General features: G+C 46.2%; 1 protein-coding gene across 1 annotated transcript in view; it reads left to right on the top strand.

Annotated features, from left to right (window-relative positions):
- The window catches only part of MTA3 (metastasis associated 1 family member 3), a 175,783-nt gene extending 155,156 nt beyond the window's left edge, over nucleotides 1–20,627 (top strand). Inside the window, exons 16-17 of the mRNA XM_047069159.1 lie at nucleotides 875–1,021; nucleotides 17,836–20,627. Of these exons, the coding sequence (XP_046925115.1) occupies nucleotides 875–1,021; nucleotides 17,836–17,945 (257 nt within the window). The 3' untranslated portion in view covers nucleotides 17,946–20,627. The remainder of the gene's footprint in view (nucleotides 1–874; nucleotides 1,022–17,835) is intronic.
- Nucleotides 20,628–21,515: the final 888 nt, after the last annotated feature.

Raw genomic sequence — 21,515 nt, 5'->3', positions numbered from 1 at the left:
CCTGGCCCTCCCCTGGGAAGACAGGGTGGCTTGTGCACACCTGGTGACTCAGAATCAGTAAGCAGGTTTAGCTTTGGACAAGAGGTGGTCCATTTCAGTAACAGACTGAGATCCTCAAATCCAGTTCCTATAGGCTGCAATTTCTGTCCTCCTGCTTTATCCGAAATACGCAAGTAATTCTGGGCTATGTGGCCGACAACAACATACTTGATGTAAACACAGTATGCCACATGCATGTTATCGTTGTGTGATATATCCTCCATCAAAGCTTTTCTTCCACTATGTCTTGACTGTAGAATTTGGAGTTTGGTGTCAGGTTTCAGCTGTATCCACTTGTTCTGGACTGGACGTGATTAACCCTGGTCCTAAACCCTGGTTGCAGAGCCAGATGAGGAATCTTGTTTTTCAGAAATCTCTCACACCCCAGACATGCTGCATGCTATGTTTTTGTTTTGATAGAGCAGAGTTAGTTTTCTCTGTCAGGCTACTTCTCCAGATAATGTTTACATTTCTAAAACCTTGAAGAGTTGGCTGCCTTATTCCCTTAGTAAATCTGTGTTTCAGTGACCTTCTGAAGCGGCAGTGGCTTTCTGTTGGTGGTTTTTGTTGTTGTCGTTGTTGCTTGTACTCCCAACATGAAGCTCAGAGCTCCAGCTAGCAGAGGAAGAGGCAGCTCACTTTTGATAAGGAAAGCCATGGTAACAGCACTTGAAGCTGAATCATTATGGAGGTCCTTGGGAAAACAGGCTGGCTCATAAGGAACTGACTCTCAGCTCATTAAGAAGTAAGATGTGTGCCTATTAGGCAATGTAAGTGCACACAGAGATTTTTAATACCATGCTCTGAGTTGAGAAACCTTTTCTCCCCCTGCCAGAGATCCATCCTTCGAAGAAACCTAATGTCATTCGATCTACACCAAGCCTGCAAACCCCCACTACCAAGCGGATGCTAACCACCCCAAATCACACGTCTCTGAGCATTTTGGGGAAAAGGAACTACAGTCATCACAATGGCCTGGATGGTATGTAAGCCCAGGAATCCTGGGGGGGTGCTGGTCTGATAGGCCAGGGCCTCTCTGCCCTTGTCGGCTCTCAGCATGTCCCGTGACAAATGCAAGACGTGTAGCAAACAGGTTCTCCTACCCTCTAATTGAACTGAATGTGTGGTAAGGGGAGAAGAGGGAAGGCTGCCGCGTGCCACAGTGAGGACATTTTGCCAAGTGATATTCACCTCAGAAGGGGCCCTTTGCTCACATTCCCTGTGAGGAGACTTGTTTGGAGAGGAAGTCTGTATTTATCAGGTTGCCTCTGCTAGGCGATAATGTTCTTGCTGGGATGCATACTCACTGCTCATTTATGTTTTCTTGAGCAGAAGGGACGATTTCACCTTATGTCTGAGGCAGCCGTGCTCTCTGGGGGGAGGGTTCTTCAGCATTCTGCGGATCATTTTGCATTTGGCATTTGTCCCCTACTTCTTTTACCTTATAAAATTTTTTTTAATTGCTCAAGAGTGCTACAAGTCATGAAGGAGATTGCCTGGGTGATGTCTCAAATACAGAAATAATAATTTGTTCGAAATGGAAAAGCTGAGAAATATCACCTCTTACCCAAAGTACTTCTCTTGGGGCTTGGCCCTATAATGACTCTTCAGGTGGAATTGAATTATCCTCCCCATTTGGACCATCAGCACAAGCATAATAAATCATGCAGGCAGTATATACTGTTCATTTCAACAGTCCTGGAATTTGAAGCTGTCTTGATTGTTGAAATGTTGGTATTTATTTACGAGTAAAACTCTCTCCAGGCTTTTCATGTCTTCAGGGCTTCTAAATTCCTTCAATGACAGTAAATTATTTATAATGAGGCCCTAGAGCAGGGATGTGGAATAGACCTTCTAGTAATCGTTTCCCGTGGTTGTTTTCCTTCAGTATGACTTTCCGTGGTCACAGTGATGTCAAAATGAATAAAAAATTGAGGGTGAAGAGTTTAGTTTGCATTTATAGGATATCAATATGTTATAGATATGACTTTCAAGAACTTAGCTACACAGTAGTCTTGCAGGATACTTCTTCGCTAACAAGGACACTGGCCATTTCTGCCACAATACGCCTGGTATCTGGATAGCAGAAGACTAAGGACGGGTTGTGTCCAAATGTGGAGATTGGATTTCTTTCCAGCTTTTGCTTGCCCACAGCCTGGGGCTTTTAGATTCAGGTTTAAATGGAATCAGGGATCTTTCTTTTCCACCTCATGACCTCTCTGGCCTCTCTAGGTGTATAGTCCTGTTGTTGAAAGCAGAAATTAAGTTCCAGTTCATTTGATACATACACATGCATGTACATCTACACTTTCTGGTAAGAAGACTCTTGTAATGACTACAGTTGGAATAACACCTCTCTACTCTCTTTTTCCACTTGGGCCCAATGGTCACACTCACACTGGGCCCCAGTCCTAGCCCCGCATTGCAATTCACGTTGCTCTTTCCTTGTATCACAGCTACCTATATCTTTAGAATTTCTAAAAAAATGCCACCTCATAGTGTTCCCTCTCTACGCCTGTTTGCCCCATTTCCTTCTGAAGATTGCTGCTGCAAGGTCATTGCTTCTCTGCTCCGAGCAGGAGGAATGGACAGGACATACAATGAATCCCTGGTGTTATGTTTTCGGAGACCTTCAGCCTTGTTTAGGGAAAGACACTCATCTCATTTTCTGGAAAGACTTAGCTGTTGAGACACCTTTATCCTTCCAGACCCTTTTGTCTTTGCTCTCCCGGCATGGTATGGAGAGGAAGGCTGGATGACATGTGCCTTACCTTTGTTATCTCATTTGATTCACGTGACAGAAGGTTCTATGGGGTCAGGGCATTTAACTGTTTTGCATAACATTGTATTTCTACTGCCTAGCACAGTGCCTGGAACTTAGTATGTGTTTAATCAATGTTGATTGAATAAACGAAAGTGATTGAGAAAAATGAGACCTAGAGAGAAGTAAATTAAATTTTCCAAAGTTACCAGGCACTGCATAAAGGGATTGGGATTCCTATTCAGGTGTGGCTGATTTCAGAGTTTGCTCTTAACCACGGTTATAAAAGAAGTTGTGGCTCTCAAACATTTGTCAGCAAAGTAGAAAACGCAGAAGTCGTTCTCGCTAACTTAACGTAAGAAGTCAATATTGCAGGTCTTGGAGGACAGAATAGGTGACGGAACATGGTGAGGGGCACAGGAAGCAGCCGCCATCCCTAGGGCTGGGAGAGCAAAAGCAAGCAGTTGCGGTTATCACATGCTAGAGGCTCGAGGAGGCCCGAGGAGCTGGAACTGAGGCCCCGAGGAAAGGCGCTGCTCTGCGGGTGCTGGCATCTCTCAAGTGTGATGAGGCTGGTTCTGGGAGCGTGAAGCAAAGCTGGGAACGGAGCAAACTGCACCTGCTACGGGGGGGCGGGGGGGGGGGGCGGTGAGGCGGGAGCAGGACCCGGCAAGTGCCTTCTGTGGCTGCCAGCCTTACAGCCTCCCTCTAGCACCCCCTACTGGTGTATCAGGGAGCCGGATGGCGAAGGAGAAGTATTTGCAGAGTCCCAGGCCCAGCGTCACTAAGCTGAATTTAAATGGATGGGGGTGGAGCTGAGAGACAAGTGTAAGGGAAACACACATTGTAGAAAATGTCCCCATTTTTGTACTCCCAGTGAAGCTTTTCCTTGGGATAAAGGGGTCTATTTCTTATTTCCTTGGGACATAGGATCCAGACTAACCTGAGCTTCCAAAGTGAACTCAAAGTACTAGGGAAAAAAAAAAAATTAGGCCAATAGTGAGTTTTCATGAGATAGTCAATACCATCACTTGCTGGAATTGATGGATACAAACTCATGGAAAAGCCTCGCCCTGTGATCCAATAATAAAATCTGTTAGCATTGCTACTTAATTACCAGCATGCCAGACAGATGAGCACACCAAACAGGATGTTGGTGGACAGAACTAATTTAACTGGAAACAAAATCTGACTGTACTGAAATATCCAGATATCTCAGCGTTAGGGCTTCCTGTCCCCTTCTCAGGGGCTTGCCCCCCTTTATTCACCCTCCACCTTCAGCTGGAAGTTCATGATAATGGATAAAGAGGCTCTGGATTCCTGCTGGTAGGAAGGATTTTACCTGACATTAAAAAAAAAAAAAAAAAAAGGGGGTGTGCCTGGGTGGCTTAGTTAAGCGTCCAAATTCAGCTCAGGCCATGATTGTTGGGCTCTGTGCCGACAGCTCAGAGCCTGGAGCCTGCTTCAGATTCTGTGTCTCCCTCTCTCTCTGCCCCACCCCTGCTTGTGCTCTCTCTCTGTCTCTCAAAAATGAATAAATGTTAAACAAAAATTTTTTAAATGATGGGCAGCTTCTTATCATCTTCCTGAAAGTCACTGTCTTTCATCTGGCCCTGGCCTCTTAAAGGCACCAATGGTTGGAAATCAGACCTCTGTGTCTTCTGTTAAGCTTAACCCTTGGCACTGGGCCACACCCAGGCCTCTGTGACTCCCCTACTGGAACTTAAACTCCAAGGGTGAAAACAGAATCTGCATACGTAAGAAGCCTCATTATTTGGGGTCAGTAATGGCAGGAAGAATGAAATTTCAAAACATAGACTTACACGGCTCCTTACCACTGTCCGCTATACTCCAGTCTTTCCCGTCAGGCGGTGGGCCAGTAATGTGCCGCCTGCCATCACATGCTTTCCAAATCCTATCTCCTTTGCTGACTTGCAGGTGCTTTGGTGACCTTTTTATTGCCAGCGAGCCAAGTACCTGCCACATTTGGCTGACTTGGTTAATTCCACGTAGCTGGGAGTAGAGAAAGCCCTGAGATCAGTGGGGAGAGAAGAGCAATTACTGGAAAAAGCCTTTCCATGTGTGAGAGCCCAAAAGAGAGGGCAACAGGGCAGATGGGATTTCTCTGTGCCATGGGGGAAAACGTACCTCTAAGTGTTTGGAACCATCTAGGATTAACTGCTCACTTCTCTGATTACTTCCTGTGTGGCCTTGGGTGAATCACTCAGATTCTCTGTAAAGTACAAATTTCATTTGCCTTAATGGGGTTGTGATAATGATTAAAGATTTTGCGTCTACCTTATACCACTTGATCTGCCAAACTCTTTTTTTTTAAAGATTATTTTTTAACGTTTATTTATTTTTGAGACAATGTGAGAGGCAGAGTGCAAGCGGCGGAGGGGCAGACAGAGGGAGACACAGAATCTGAAGCAGACTCCAGGCTCTGAGCTGTCAGCACAGAGCCAGGCATGGGGCTCGAACTCACAAACCGTTAGATCATGACCTGAGCCGAAGTCAGATGCTTAACCGATTGAGCCACCCAGGTGCCCCTGATCTTCCAAACTCTTTATGAGATAGTTGTTATAACATGCATTTTAATAATGAAAAACCCCAGGCTCAAAGAGGTTGAGGGATTTCGCTAAAGCCACACTCTACAATGTTTCTGCTAACAAGTGGCAGAGATGAGATTTAAACTCCAATCTGGGGTTGTTTCCACTTGGTGTATAAGGACCAGGATTTGTGTGCTCAGTGCAACAAGTACCTGGGAGATGTTTATGTTTTCTGCATGTTGGAGATGGGTGTGTGTTTGTGAATATAGAGAGGAACATAGTAGGTGTTTTTCTGTACGTAGACTGTGAGGTATAAGCCATGATTGTCTGATCAAAGCTATCCCTCCATCTCCTGCCTCTGTGAGGCTTTTCTGCCCGTAACATACCCCCTACATTTTCTGAAATGTAGGGCATAAGAACTATATTAGTGTCAGAGAGAGGGGAGAAAAAAGAAACAAGAGAAAATTCACAGAATCACCTAAAGGTGAAATGTGTTTAAATTAAATTATAGGGTACACCCAGCATTGACTCTGACTCATGGTAGGTATTCATTAAGTGCTCAGATTCTATCCCCCCACCCTTTTTAGAAGAGCTATTTTGAAAAGTGTTAAGATATCAACCAAAGTTTTTGTAGTCATATGTGGATTGTATATAAATAAAATGTCAACACATTTATTTACATTTATTTCTGACATAAACATAGGATTTCCAAAAAATGACTCATGGGTTTGCTTGGAAGTAAATGGGTGTGTTCCAAAGTATATTTGCACATTAGAAGGGCCCGGTATCTATAAAGAGAAATTGCCTTTGATTAAGCTATTTAAGGGAGTATTAAAGACAGGAAATCAGATTGATAAAGAGGGCTCATTTAGCCTCGTGTAGGCTCCTGCAGTTAGAGACCCTACAGCAGAGGGGATAGAATATCACCATCCTGAGACAGCGGAATCTTTTTCAGAATGAGGGCTGAGTCAGAAAACACTCCAGGGAGGAGAGAGAGGGGCTGACCCCTCTCTCCTGACCCCTAAGAAGATGCCCTGGCCCTCCCCGCCCCAGGGAGCAGATCTTTTATTCTGCTGCACAGGGACAGGCGTCTGCCTGCTATGTCTCTGTCTTTATCAAATGGGGACCCTAGAGAACAACTTCTGTTTTGTAGTGATATGACCGAGGGGACATCAGTTGGAGGGGTGCTCTTGTCATCTTTTTCTGAGATGATACAGCTTTTGTCCCAGGGGTACGACTGAAGCCGGATTCAGTGTGTCGAGTATACCAAAGCCAATAGGCTCAGGAGAGAGGTGAGTTATCAGTGGGACGGAGTCAGGGCATCTGAGCCAAGGAAATTGATGAATGGTACAATAAACTCCTTTTTAATCTGCTCTCTTCTGGCTTATTTCCCCTGGGGTCTGTGAATACAGTGCAGATCCAGGTTTTTTTCCTTATTTGTTTTCCACATTGAGTAATATCATTTCTCTAAGTCTCCTATGAAGAGGGTATCCAATGTGGATGCCTCTAAGTACAATATTATGATCTAGGGTGTGAAGACTGTCCTTTGGACGACTTGTTTCTGACTCAGTGATTCAACAGCTCCAGCTGTTTGCATCCCAACTCCGGGAAATGGGGGGTGGGAGGTCCACTGTACCAGTGAGAGCAGGGAGAGCGCTCTGGGAATGCTTCTGCTGTCTTCACAAATCCCAACAAAAATAGACTGCCAGCAACAGCTGATGGCATTCCTAGGCACACTTGGGCCCAGGCCACCTTCTGTCAACATTTTTATATCATTTCAAGAGACTTCATGTTTTTTTTTTATCTTCCAAAATAGTGTTTATGGAAGAACGTCAAGTGCCCCTGGATTTGCCTCTGATCTCCTTGTCTCAGGATGTAATGTTACAACCTGGTTTAATAGATAAAAGTGACTTTGAATTTTTTTTTTCAGTATTTTCCAATGGATCATTATGGCCCCAGGGTTTATTGAATGTCAAGTAATTGTAGCAGAGTACCTAATATATCTAGAGAGTTTCGGGACATGGAAGCATTATCGGGAGTGGATGCCATAGGGTGGCATTGTAGAGAAAGACCCAAGTACATTAGGCATGAGTAATTAACAACTTGGTGTTTTGGAATATTCTGGAAGGATGTCAAATCGGCCACCCCTGGGACCATTCCTGAGTTTACTAATATCAGTTTCTTCCAGAGAATACTTTTATCCTATTCCTGAGGGAAATACTAGTGTGTGAGCCTGTCGGAGGTCTATACTTGATACCCTCTCAGCAATATGGAGATCTTAGAAGAGTGACAGAAGTCCATGGTAGTTACTCAAGGGTCCTCAGGGGCAGCTCTGGCCTCCTCAGTCAATCTCTGTTTGCCTGCAAGGGTCATTACAGGAAACCTTTTTTTTTTAATTTTTTTTTTAACGTTTATTTATTTTTGAGACAGAGAGAGACAGAGCATGAATGGGGGAGGGTCAGAGAGAGAGGGAGACACAGAATCGGAAGCAGCCTCCAGGCTCTGAGCTGTCAGCACAGAGCCCGACGTGGGGCTCGAACTCACAGACCGTGAGATCATGACCTGAGCTGAAGTCGGACGCTTAACCGACTGAGCCACCCAGGCGCCCCAACAGGAAACCTTTTTAACCAACCTGTCCCAATGTATTCCCATTCTCAGTGACATGTAGAGGATGAATCTCTGAGAAAGAAAGGGAACCCCTGACTTGAGAGCTAGGTCCTGGTTTTTTTGTGGGGAAAGGTAGATGCTTGGGAAAGGAAAGTGAGGGAGACAGCAGAAGAAGGGGATTAGGTCCCTGAGAAACAACTCTTCCTTAGAGTAAGTGTGACCCATCCATCAAAAGAGCAGACACAGATGTCTGAGAAAGGCATTAGGACATCAGTATTAGATCTTGATACCCCGAGGAAGTAAAGATCAACTCCTGAAATCAACTGATTTAGGTATCCTCCTGAGCATTCTCTTTGGGTCCCAGGATGGAAGTGAGGAGTGTTCTGAATCTGCGGGGGGGCCCCCCAGGGCCATGGAAATGGAAGGATTTGTCACAGCCCAGTTGATTTGGAGACCTCCCCCTGGGTTCATTTTAAGCTTCCCAAACTTGCTCTTTATTATTTTCTTTTCCTGTTTCCTGTTTTCCCTTCCAGATGACTGAGTACTCTTTAAGCTCAGAAAACATCTGAGTTATAATTTATGCATTTTTCTCCCTCAACCAAATATTTATTTTTATCAACAATTATTTACATATAAATGAATATGAAAAGCAATTAATGTAAAACTGAGGAGCAAGCTTGAAGGCAACTTTGTTAAACGGAGGTGCCTGAAGAAGATAATCTGAGAAGACTGTTTCCATGACAGTCTAACTGCAGCTTCACTGAGTGACAACAAGGAGCCCCTTTCCAGGGCAGCCGGGGAGCAAGGCCAAGAGTGAGTTCTGGGGAAACAAGGCTGACCACATTTAAGGTATCTGGAACTGTAAAGTCAGCAGAAGAAAGGGTCAAGATATTGGACATTAGACCTATACTGGTCCTCCGGTTTTCTTTTGTCTCTCCAGTTTTCTTTCTCTGTGTCTTTTTGCTCTATTTTCTGGGAGACTTTCTCAAATTTACATTCCAACCAGATTTGTCTATTTCTCCCTTTATTCTGTCAATTTTTGCCTTAGTATTTTGAAATTCTGTTATTGATGATATATATAATTAGAATTCTTAGGTCTTTTGTACCTTTTTATCACTGTGAAATGATCCTTATATATATTCTTATAGATATACATATATATATATGTACATATATATGTTATATACATTTTTTTTTTTTAAAGAGAGAGCATGAGTAGGGAGAGGGGCAGAGGGAGAGAGAGAGAGAGAGAGAAAAAAAAATCTTAAACAGGCTCCACGCTTAGCACAGAGCCCAGTGCAGGGTTGTATCCCACAATCCTGGGATCATGACCCGAGCTGAAATCAAGAGTGGGACACTTAATTGACTGAGCCAGCTAGGCACCCCTCAACTACACATATTTAAAATATACAACTTGAGGGGTGCCTATGTGACTCAGTCGATTAAGCATCCAACTCTTGATTTCAGCTCAGATCATGATCTCATGTGTGTGAGACTGAGCCCCACTGACAGCCATAGTGTCAGCACGGAGTCCACTTGAGAGTCTCTCTCTCCCCTTCTCTCTTTGCTCCTCCCCTGCTTGCACACACTCTCTCTCTCAAGATAAATAAACAAACTTTAAAAAAATAAATAACGGGGCGCCTGGGTGGCTCAGTCGGTTGAGCGTCCGACTTCGGCTCGGGTCATGATCTTGTGGTTCACGAGTTCGAGCCCCGCGTCGGGCTCTGTGCTGACAGCTTGGAGCCTGGAGCCTGCTTCCGATTCTGTGTCTCCCTCTCTCTCTGACCCTCCCCCCATTCATGCTCTGTCTCTCTCTGCCTCAAAAATAAATAAACGTTAAAAAAAATTTTTTTTAAATGAATAACAATAAATGTACAACTTGATAAGTTTAACATATGTATACCCCAGGAAATACCACAATCCCTTATCCATCCATTATATACTTGATAAACTTATCCATCACCCTCAACAACTTTTTTGTACCCCTTTATAATCTACTCTCCCACCCACCCCATCTCCCCACATCATCTCAGGTGACTACTGATCCACTTTTTGTCACCACAGACTATATTTTTTAGAATTTTATATAAATGGAGTCATACAGTACGTATTGTCAGTTTCAAGTAATTTTTTTTTTTAGAGATCTTCAAATTCATTGATTCTTCTGCAGTATTTTTTTAAAATTTTTTAACGTTTAATTATTACTCAAAGACAGAGAGAGTCAGAGCAGGAGCAGGGGAGGGGCAGACACAGAATCTGACACAGGCTCCAGGCTCTGAGCTGTCAGCACGGAGCCCGAAGCGGGCTCGAACTCACAAACCGCAAGATCATGACCTGAGCTGAAGTCAGACGCTTAACCGACTGAGCCACCCAGGTGCCCCTGCAGTATTTTTTTTAAAGTAAACTCTATACCCAACATGCAGCTGGAACTCATGACCCAGAGATCAAGTCTTATGCTCAACTGACTGAGCCAAGCACACGTCCCTCTTCTACAGTATTGGATCTGCTATTATCCCATCTAACAAATTATTCATTTCAGATTTTGTATTTTTCAGCTTTAGAATTTCCTTTTAGTTTTTTTATATTTCTCCTAAAATACACCATCTTGTTACCCATTACGTTCATCTTTTTTTTTTAACGTTTATTTATTTATTTTAATTTAATTTTTTAAATTTACATACAAATTAGTTAGCATATAGTGCAACAATGATTTCAGAAGTAGATTCCTTAATGCCCCTTACCCATTTAGCCCATTCCCCCTCCCATAACCCCTCCAGTAACCCTCTGTTTGTTCTCCATATTTAAGAGTCTCTTATGTTTTGTCCCCCTCCCTGTTTTTATATTATTTTTGCTTCCCTTCCCTTATATTCATCTGTTCTGTGTCTTAAAGTCCTCATATGAGTGAAGTCATATGATATTTGTCTTTCTCTGACTAATTTCGCTTAGCATAATACCCTCTAGTTCCATCCATGTAGTTGCAAATGGCAAGATTTCATTCTTTTTGATTGCTGAGTAATACTCCATTGTGTGTGTGTGTGTGTGTGTGTGTGTGTGTGTGTGTGTGTGTGTGTATCTTCTTTATCCATTCATCCATCAATGGACATTTGGGCTCTTTCCATACTTTGGCTATTGTTGATAGTGCTGCTATAAACATGGGGGTGCATGTGTCCCTTTGGAACAGCACACCTGTATCCCTTGGATAAATACTTAGTAGTGCCATTGCTGGGTCTAGGGTAGTTCTATTTTTAATTTTTTGAGGAACCTCCATACTGTTTTCCAGAGTGGCTGCACCAGCTTGCATTCCCACCAACAATGCAAAAGAGATCCTCTTTTCCCGCATCCTCACCAACATCTGTTGTTGCCTGAGTTGTTAATGTTAGCCATTGTGACAGGTGTAAGGTGGTTCTCATTGTGGTTTTGATTTGTATTTCCATGATGATGCGTGATGTTGAGCATTTTTTCATGTGTCGGTTGGCCATCTGGATGTCTTCTTTGGAGAAATGTCTATTCATGTCTTTTGCCCACTCATTCACTGGTTTGTTTTTGGGGTGTTGAGTTTGATAAGTTCTTTATAGATTTTGGATACTAACCCTTTATCTGATATGTCGTTTGCAAATATCTTCTCCCATTCTGTTGGTTGCCTTTTAGTTTTGCTGATTGTTTCCTTCGCTGTGCAGAAGCTTTTTATTTTGATGAAGTCCCAGTAGTTCATTTTTGCTTTTGTTTCCCTTGCCTCCGGAGACGTGTTGAGTAAGAAGTTGCTGTGGCCAAGGTCAAAGAGGTGTTTGCCTGCTTTCTCCTTGAGGATTTTGATGGCTTCCTGTCTCACATTTAGGTCTTTCACCCATTTGAGTTTATTTTTGTGTATGGTGTAAGAAATTGGTCCAGGTTCATTCTGCATGTCACTGTACATTCATCTTTTTTTTTATAGATTATTTTTCTCTTTGTTTTTGGCTAAAGATTATTTATTTATTTATTTTGAGAGAGAGAGTGTGCACACACAAACATGAGAGAGAGAGAGGGGGAGAGAGAGAATCCCAAGCAGGCTCCGTGCTATCAGCACAGAGCTCAATGAGAGGCTCAAACCCACCATGAGATTATGACCTGAACCAAAACTAAGATCCAGACACTTAACCAGCCAAGCCACCCAGGTGTCCCTATAGATTCTTTAACAAACTTATAGAGAATATTTTCTTTTTTTATGGTTTTAAATAATTATCTATTAAATTTTGTTTTAATATCTATTTATTTTTGAGAGAGAGAAAGAGTGTGAGCAGGGGTGGGCAGAAGGAGAGGGAGACACAGAATCCAAAGCAGGCTTCAGGCTCTGAGCTGTCTGCACAGAGCCTGATGTGGGGCTCGAACTCACAAACCATGAGATCATGACCTGAGTGGAAGCTGGACACTTAGCCAAATGAGCCACCCAAGTGCCCAACAATCATCTATTTTTTTAATGTTTTTTTTTTAAGTTTTAAAAATTTATTTTGAGAGAAAGAGAGAGCAGGGGAAGGGCAGAAAGGGAGAGAGGATCTCCTCCCTGTCAGCTCAGAGCCTGAGGCGGGGCTCAAACTCTTAAACTGTGAGATCATGAACTGAGCTGAAATCCAGAGTCGGATGCTTAACTGACTGAGCCACCCAAGTGCCCCTATAGTGAATATTTTATATCCATATCTGCTAATTCTAACATCTGAATCATTCATTAGTCATTTTCTACTAACTGTATTTTCTTTTGGTGGGTTGATCAGGCTATTAGTTTTTAATGAATACTGGTCAGTGTGGATGATAAGTTTTAGAGACTCCGGATTCTGTTATTTTCCACTGCAGAGTGTTGCGTTTTGTTCTAGCAAGCAATTAAATTGGCAGGTCACTTTGATTCTATGCAGTCTGGTTTGTTTGTTTGTTTATATTATTATTATTTTTAAAATATAATTGTCAAATTTGTTTCCATACAACACCCAGTGCTCATCCCAAAAAATGCCCTCCTCAATGCCCATCACCCACTTTCCCCTCTCCCCCACCCCCCATCAACCCTCAGTTTGTTGTCAGTATCCAAGAGTCTCTTCTGGTTTTATGCAGGCTTGGTTTAAAGCTTTAATAGGTCTGGTCTATTTCAGTTTTGCTCTGAGTTCCGTGAGATTTCAACGGAAAGACCAAGTTGTTTGCACAGCCCTTCCCACTTGTCAGAACTTGAACTCCAAACTCTGTCTTCCCAGTACTAGACAGCTGCTGAGGTTGCTGCTCAGCCTTTGTTAGCCTTCCAGCTGATGTTTCCATCTGGGCTTCTTAGGGTCCCACCTCACAATTGCATAGTTCCAGAATCAGCCAATGATTTGAGGGGGATTTGTATGTAGATATGGCAGCTTCCCTTTTCCCTGTCCTCTTCCTTTCCAGGACCTCCTCCTGTATTTCCAGCTGTATTGGCAGCCTCAAACTCTGAACTCTCCCTGATTCTTCAGCCCGCTTAGATTGCAGTTTTCTGCTTGAGCCATTTCCCTTTTGTACTGGAAAACGTGCCCACAAAGGAAAAGCCAGTTAAGAGTGGATCTCCCCTAATCTCACTTTTTTTTTTTTCAAGGATCATATGCCCTCCAGTTTTTGCCTGATTTTTGGTTGCTCTCCAGAATCTTCAAGGAGTTTTTTTTTTTAATATTTTATCCAAAGTTTGTTACTATTATTGGCTGGAGGGTTAATCTAATACAAATTAGCCCACCATTATAGAATGCAGAATTCTTCAGTCTTTCTATAGGTTCCCTGCCAGCTCCCCTTGGCTCTCTCATGTTTGTTTGCTTGTTTATTTTTTTGATAGCATACTGTTTGTGTTGCATGGATACTGTATCTTTTTTTACTCCTCTGAGGATATTTATAGCATTTTCTGTTTTTTAAGTTTTCTTCTCCATGAATAGTCTGTTTCTTCCAATTTTAATTCTTCTCTTTGCTCTTTGTTTTGGCCTCTGACGTTTATGTTGCAGGTTTTTCCCTGGTGACCTGTGGTTGTCTACGAATGTTTAAGAGTAGGGAAATAGAATCAGATTGAAAGCTCTGTGCTCTGCTTATGGGGGGAGATTGTAGTGCACTTCCCAGTATGGTGATCAGGCTGGACTGTTTGTTCGGTGACTCAAATGCCAGTATCTCATAGGCTGGTCTCATAGGCTGGTCACATTTCCCAGAGAAGATTCTTCCTATCTATCTTAGTCCATTTGGGCTGCTATAACAAAATACTGTGGGTGGATCACCTTTAAATAACATAAATTTAGTTCTCACAGTTCTAGAGGCTGGGAAGTCCAAGATCAGGGTGCCGACATGGTTGAGTTCTGGTGAAAGCCCTTTTCTAGGTATCAGACTGCTGACTCCTCTCTGTGTCCTCACATGGTAGAAGGGGCTAGGGAGCTCTGTGGGGTCTCTTTTATAAGAGCCTTAATCCCACCCATGAGGATTACGCCCTCTGAGCACTTCCCGAAGGTTACCCCTCCCAATACCATCACATTGGGCATTAGGATTTCAAGATAGGAATTTTGTGGGGACACAAATGCCATACCATAGAACAGTCTCTCCCCCCAAAGTTGAAGGTTTAGCTGCATGCTTTCTGGGAGCTAAATGGGAAGAAGGCTGGAGGTCTCACCACCAGTAGGCATATGTTCACTTGATTCCTCAGGTTTGGAGTAGCCAGCCCTGCCCTCAACTGTGCTTGTTGCCTAGTGTCCCCTAGGACTGAGACCCTCTGTCGGGTCCTCTTCAGAGGATACACACTCAGACTTGTGGGAGGCAGGCAGTTGCGTAGGGGTATGGAGTCAGGAGGGCTTCTCGGGGTCCAGCTGCTTCTCAAACAGCCTTCAACTAATCTCCCTGCTTCAATATCTCTCCCTCACTGCCAGAGGTCTCTAGTGTTAATTCCTGAGCCACTTGAGGGCCCTTCAGACAAATCGGGTTCTTGGCTTTCCACACTGCCAGCTTCAGGTTTGGCTTTCTTGAGTGCATAATCTGTTATCACTCGTATATCTGCTTTCCAGCCTCCAAAGTTCTGATGGTGGCTTCTCCTCTGGGTTACAGAAGGGATGGAAATGAACTCAGAATCCAGCAGCTGGAAACCTTCAAGAAGGTTGCTTTCATTGCATTGGTTAGAGTGTAGAATCTCCAAGTCCGTGGACATGAAGTACTTCTGAATAGTTTAAACCGAGAGGGAAATGTTTGTAAAAAAAAAACAAGTGCTTATGAATCAGGGTTAGTATAGACAGAAGTAGCAAATGTAGATTAATGCTTTTGAGAATGTATTTATGAGCAAAAAGGGGAAATGATTTGGGCTATATCATCTAGGAAGGAGACCTGAGAAGGAGTGTCCATTTTGTCCTGGAGCTCTGTGCTGTGTTGGGGCCTCTGTGTCTGGGCCCCGCATATGGCTCTTGTTCCTTGCTTCAAGGAAATGCAGTGGGACTGAGGAAGCTCTAAGCGCGGGGCAGTGAAGTGATAGCCTTGCAAGGGCAGATGGTAAGCACTGGGATTCTTCGGCCAGGAATGCAGAGAGGTGACATATCTCAAAACCACGGCCAGCGTGAAGAAGCCAGGTGTGAACCTAGATACCAGAGGGTTGCTTTTGAAACTGAAGCAGGTAAGTTTGGCACAAATAAAAGAAAGCACAGTTCACCAAGGCAGGTCAAAAACTTGGGAAACTATTACAAGTGGCTCTTCTTGCAGATGGCTTAATTCCACAGGGGCTGGACAAAAAAATGAATGACAGAGCACCCCCCCCCCACCCCCTGCAAAAAGAGAGAGAGAGAGAAAGAGAGAGAGAGAGAGATTCCTAAGAAATATCAGAGGCTCTGACACATACATAACCCTTCACTTAGACACTGAAGAGGATAGTATGCTCTTACTGGGATGGATGGAAAATGGGGCAGCTTGGTGTAGTAGGGAAATCTTGACCTGTATTAAGAAGATCTGGGTTCAAATCCTCAACCTACTCACTGTATGACCTCGAGCAAGTTCCCACCCTTTCTGATGCTCACAAGGTTCTGATGAAAGTTAAATCATGCAGTTATATATCCCATAGTAAGTTCAATAAAGCGAATGTTAGCCTGAGTCCTAAACTCAATTATCTGGGTTTTTATTTAACACATATTTGCCAAGCCCTATCAACTACCAGGCTGTGTACATATATCTCCCCTATTCTAGAAAGGCTCATGAAGTGAAGGCGCAGCTCTGCTCCATCCTGCAGACCTTCCTCAGGATGGCGGGAGGCTGTGAAGGTGAGCGTCCCTTGTCCTCTCCTGGTTGCAGAGTGGCATGTGATGGGAGAGCATGTCTGAGCACTTCCTTGGCTGGGGCACCTGGTCCCATCTCAGCAAACAACCCCCAGTGCCCTCCCAGCCACTTTCCTAATAACCAAGCAAAAGGTTTCACAACCTTGTGAGTGATACCAGACGATGATGATGTGGTTTGCAGGCCACTTCTGCTTTTCGTTTACTTGTTTCTGTTGAGAGTCTCTAGATAACCAACCCTGGGAAGGAGAGTTGAAGGTTTTGGGGGGAAGCAGAGGGGGTGGGAAGGAGGGGCCACTATGACACTGTGGGTGTTTGGGGTTCACTCCCCTCCTGTAGGAAAATGTGTTCCTAGCCTCTGAGTGCCCACATCACCGTGATGAATTACGGTGACTTCAGATCACACTGTGTCTCCTCCAGGCTAATTGTGCTCCCCACTCCTCAGTATCTGCTCAGAGACGTTCCTCGATGTCGGTTTGATAAGCCCATCAGCACCTGCCTGGTATGCTGTATGCCTTGGCCGTGACCACCAAACCCGCCCATCCAAAACCCAGCTTTTAAGATACTTCAGTGTCATTCACATATTTTCTTGGCCTCAATTAGACTTCCCTCCAGCCTTAAACTACCCTGTGAGCTTTTATTTGAATTAATGCCAGACCGCCTTTCCTTGAAGTCTGTGACACTGTTGGTGGGAAGGCTGATTCTGTCCTTACTCGCGCCTGGCCTCCTCCATCAGAACTCTTTTAACTTTGACCCTCTCTCCTTCCCCAGAATTCACATGCTGCGTGTCGGACTGAGCTATCCCTGTTTCATCCTATAAGCCAAGACTCGCTACACTGTCCTGCTGATGTTCACAGTCGTGCCTGGGAAGGAGGCAGCCCCATTTCCAGTACATCTCAGTGGGAGACAGACACATGTGCCCCCTGGAGACTTGGTGGGGCAGGGGAAGAAACTGTGGGAGTGCACGTCCCCAAAGCTGCATCTCCATGTGTGAATCCGTGTCACCTCGCTTTCCTCTCAGAGACCTCACTGTCCCACGGCGGGACCTGCCTGAAAATTGAGGGGACGAGGGAGCCCCTGCACCTCCTCCTTCTCTAGCCCTCTGCTCCTAGGCCCAGCGGCTCCTCGGGCAGTGGGGCTGCTGAGAGCTTCGATCTGCGGCTGCCCTGCATGTGTCCGCTCAGCCCTGTCGTAGGCACCACGATGGTGTACAGGAGGGACGTGGCATCTTTCTGAATGGATTTTTCTTAAGAAATGTGCCAGTGTTTATGCCGTTCATGATATCCCCCCATCCTTGCCGTTACTGTCACTTGGCTTTCTCTCAATAGGCTTCATCTTTATATTTTTTAACGGGGAAATTTTGCTCCCACCCCTGCATTCTATATTCGGCTCCCCCTCCTCCACCCTTCCTAGGTACAGAATTATGAGATTCTGACAGAAAAATAAGAAAATCGTTTTTGGTAAGCCTGTGAGCTCTTCATATCACGTGTATTCTATTGTCGGAGAGAGGCTGGTGTCCTGCTTGGTTCTCCCTGGTCTCAGCTCCAGCAAGAGCAGGTGTTTAAATGGAGTCGAGCGTGTATATCACTGTGACAAGCCATTCGTGTACTGCCCTGTTCCCTTACAGCCCAGCCAGCCACCAAGGACTTGCAGCCAGGTTGGTCCTTCCACGAGTCGCAAATCGCCCAGGTTTGTTTTAAGCAGACGGAATCTGTTTGGCCTACGAGGGTGAAGTGAGAGATCTGTGTGTGCAGGTGAGTGTGTGTGTATGACCACGAGCCCCCCACCTTTCTGGCCCAGACAGTTCTGTGAACACATGTGCCTAGGCCCCGGGAGACGTGCCTGTGACCCAGTTTTCCCTGGCTTGGGCTCTTCCTGTCTGCCCTCAGCACCAGCCCTCGCTGGCACGGCAGGCTGGCCATTCTGCGGCTCTGTGCACACAGCTGCAGGAGCAGGAATAGCTTAGTGTCCCACACCCCCCCCCAGGCACATGAGTCTGGCCACTCCCCTGTCCTCCATTTCAGGGACAGGCTGCAGGGCACAGGCTCACGGCACCGTGAAGGAAAACTGGAGTCTGGCCTTCCAGCTGTCCCTGGGGTCTGCAGCTGGCTAAATGGCCAGACAGCCAGGTGGTTGCAGGACAGAATGACTACAATTGAGTTGACACTCTCCCCTACCTCCACCCCCCCGCCCTGACCTCCCAAGCAGAGTGCAGTATCGCTAAAATGACGACACTGTAGACATCCAGATCCTCAGAGGCTGGGTTCAGCTCAGCAAAGAGAACACAGTGGATGACGGCTGAAGGTGATGCCGAGAGATCGAGCTGCCTTTTCCCTCCAGTTCTGCAGCCAGCATGGACGGCTTCTCTTCTAAGGGGCTGCTTCTCACCTTTGGCTTTTGCAAGGGTGACCTGGGGATGTTCTCACCACTACCAACTCTTGGAGCTGTTTTGGGTTGTGGCTTGGGGCCCCGATGGAAGGCCTGTGTCAGAGGTGTCCAGGGAGCAGGGCGGAGGTGATAGGCATCGCCCTCAGGGTTCCCTGCAGAGAAGCCCCCTCCAAAAAGCCCTGGGAGAAGAGGCAACCGGCACTCTGCCTCCCATGCCACATGGCGTGTTCTCTCTAAAGAAAGACATGGGAAGGCTGTCTTGTGTCCCGCCTTGGATTTATTGTCACACACGGACACAGAAGGTGCAATGGCTCCCTGGCCCTTACGCGCACCTCTCCTGACCCATGTGATATGTGACTGTTGATTAGAGAAAAGTCTGCTGCCCATGACTCTGCTGCCAGCTTCCTTCTCTCTGCCTGTTGGGAGAGTCCCTCTTCACCCAGGCCCAGGAGATTTGGAGTTGGGGGCCAAGCCTGGTCTGAAAGGAGAACAGAGAAGCCCACCCACCCCAGATGTAGCTCCCATTTAGCTCTGGGACACATGCAGTTTGCATTGAGCCACATGTACCAAGAAAGCTCTTCACCTTGTAGTAAGAACTCCAGGTTCTGCAGCCGCATCCTCCTACAAAGAGGCCGTTGACGAAGATCTTACGTTCCCATTTCATCTCTGGAAAGTTCCCAGCATTCTGATTGAACACTCCAGGGACTGGAGGAACGACACCCAGGAGCCTCTAACCTTTGCCTTGGCCGTTCTGAGCAGTTGGTGCTGAGAGGGTTTCCCAGCCACCCCGTTCCTGGGGCCTGAGTGTCACCATTGTGCAGTGAGCTTGTGGGGTGGACATGCGGGATCCGTCTGCACGGCCACAGCAGACGTGCCCAGTGGCACTCGCTGTGCTGAGCCTGATCTGTGTTCCCTTGGTTGAAGACACAGAAGTTCACAAGCCATCTTCCCCCTCTGCCATCACCACCTGTCCATTCCTAGAGATGGTGTCAAAGAGGGGGACAGACTGGTTTTCAGCCCGCCTCTCACAGCTGTACCTTGCCCACAGCCCCATTTCTATCAGTCAGCGTCCAACCGGGGAAACAGAAGCCACTCCAAGTATTTAAAACAGAGGAGCTTTAATCCAGAGAACTGTTGAACACAGAAACAAGAAGAGCGGAGAGGCCGAACAGGAGAATGAGGGGCAGCCCAGAGGTGGAGAACGACAGCAGGAAACTGCCACCACCCGAAGCTGGTGGGACATGGGGAGAGGCTATGTTACCAGAGCACGGGGACTAGAGCCACTGGGAGGAACTGGGGCCCACAGAGGCCGATCTCGTGGGAGCTGGGGCCATGGGGAGGCATGGTCCCTGCCGGAAAGGTCCCTGCTCCCCAGGTGTGGGGGACAAATAGCCTGGCTTCTGCTTTCCTCGTGCTCTGTAGTTTCTTCAGGTGCCTCTCGTTAGTTAAACCCCACTGGAAGCCAGATGACCTGGGGTCCCAGGAGAAGCTCGCTGCAGTGGTCAGGCCCACCACTCAGAGCAGAGCGGGGGAGGTAGAGGAGAGGGTCTGAGGGCAAGCAGGCTGGTACGTGTGTGGCCTCCGTCTGCCCTGTGTCATGTCCAGCCTGGTGTTTATGTCCCCACGCTATCCTAAGACCCCGGTGAGGGTAGACAGAGGAGCTGCCCCTGTGGGGGGTTCATAGACTCTCACTCACCTAGAGAGGAGAATGCTTTTGGAAGGGAGGGGGGAAAGCCTTTATTCTTAACGGCTGTCCCTGTTTTCCTTTGGGGGAATTTACGCATTTAGCAATCCCACCTCACCACTCCCCTCAGGAAAGCCATGTCCTAGTTTTCTGTCCATCCCTCCCCTCCATTCCCTCTGTCCCCAATTTCTGATTTTCCCTGCCAGAGAACACTAGCCTGGACCATGCATCAGTGGTCATGAGTGTTTCCCCAGGATAATTCATTCAGAGCGTGATATTGCAGTGTGGACTGTCTGTCTGTAAGTAGATGCTGTCTACTGATCAGTTTGTATCGTGTTTCCAATAAATTTCTGGAGATTATGCCTGGTTTTATGCTGTCCTTTGCTGGGATGGTGGCTCAGCCGGAAGGCTCAGTGCGCGCTCGCCCCAGCGCTCAGCATCAGGTGCTCCTTGTCTTGGGTTCCCTGGCCCCCTGCGTAGCTCACAGGCCAGGCTGGTTAGGCTGATTTGCCCCCAGCCACACTGAGACTCTCAGAGGCCTTTCCCCAGGGTCTGCATTTTCCTCTATTGTCTCATAAGCCACATCCTGAGGACATGAAGCTAGGTCACTCCAGGAGGTGGCCGTTGACCCCTATGTCCCCCGGGCCTGGAGGTATGAGGAGAAACCTTCCCCATCAACCACTCCTGCACTGCTGTGCCCAGTGGGTTGTGGGGCTGTGTGCTGGGCCCCCGTGTGAGAGGAAGGCTACCGAGCAGGTGACATGGACCCAGGAGCTGCACGTTACACAGATGGAAGTCCAGCACCTTCTTCTCAGGCCTGTAAGTAGAAGAGAAATGTCTGAGTTTTGTTAAAGGGACAGGGAGCCTGATCCAAATGCCTGGCATTCTCCACTGTTTCCTGAGTGTCGAAACCTGCTTTGTAGAAATGATTCTCTGTTGTGCATTTTATTGCTTCAAACCTGTTTGACTGCAGTGTAGACTCTGTGTCAGGTGCTGTGCTAGGAGCCACTGTACGTTCACTCAAGGACCCCTTCAGCCCCTGTCTGTGAAGTGCACCTATTCTTTGCCGAGATTTGTGAGAGATTTTTTAAAAAGAGAGAGAGGGACACCGAGTTTCTTTCCAGGGTTTCACGAGAGAAGCAAGACTGACACGTACAAGGTTACCAGAGACCAGAAGCCTGGTGATTAAGGCTGTGTCTATTCTTGCAGGAATTCTGGGATAGAGGGCTCAGTAA

This window comes from Lynx rufus, unplaced genomic scaffold (assembly GCF_022079265.1).
Source record: "Lynx rufus isolate CCGP_SWC_20201006 ecotype Redwood Valley unplaced genomic scaffold, mLynRuf1.p SCAF_8, whole genome shotgun sequence".
In the NCBI taxonomy this organism is placed as follows: domain Eukaryota; kingdom Metazoa; phylum Chordata; class Mammalia; order Carnivora; family Felidae; genus Lynx; species Lynx rufus.
The sequence above is the reverse complement of the archived record's forward strand: the minus strand, read 5'-3'. Positions and strand labels throughout refer to the sequence as shown.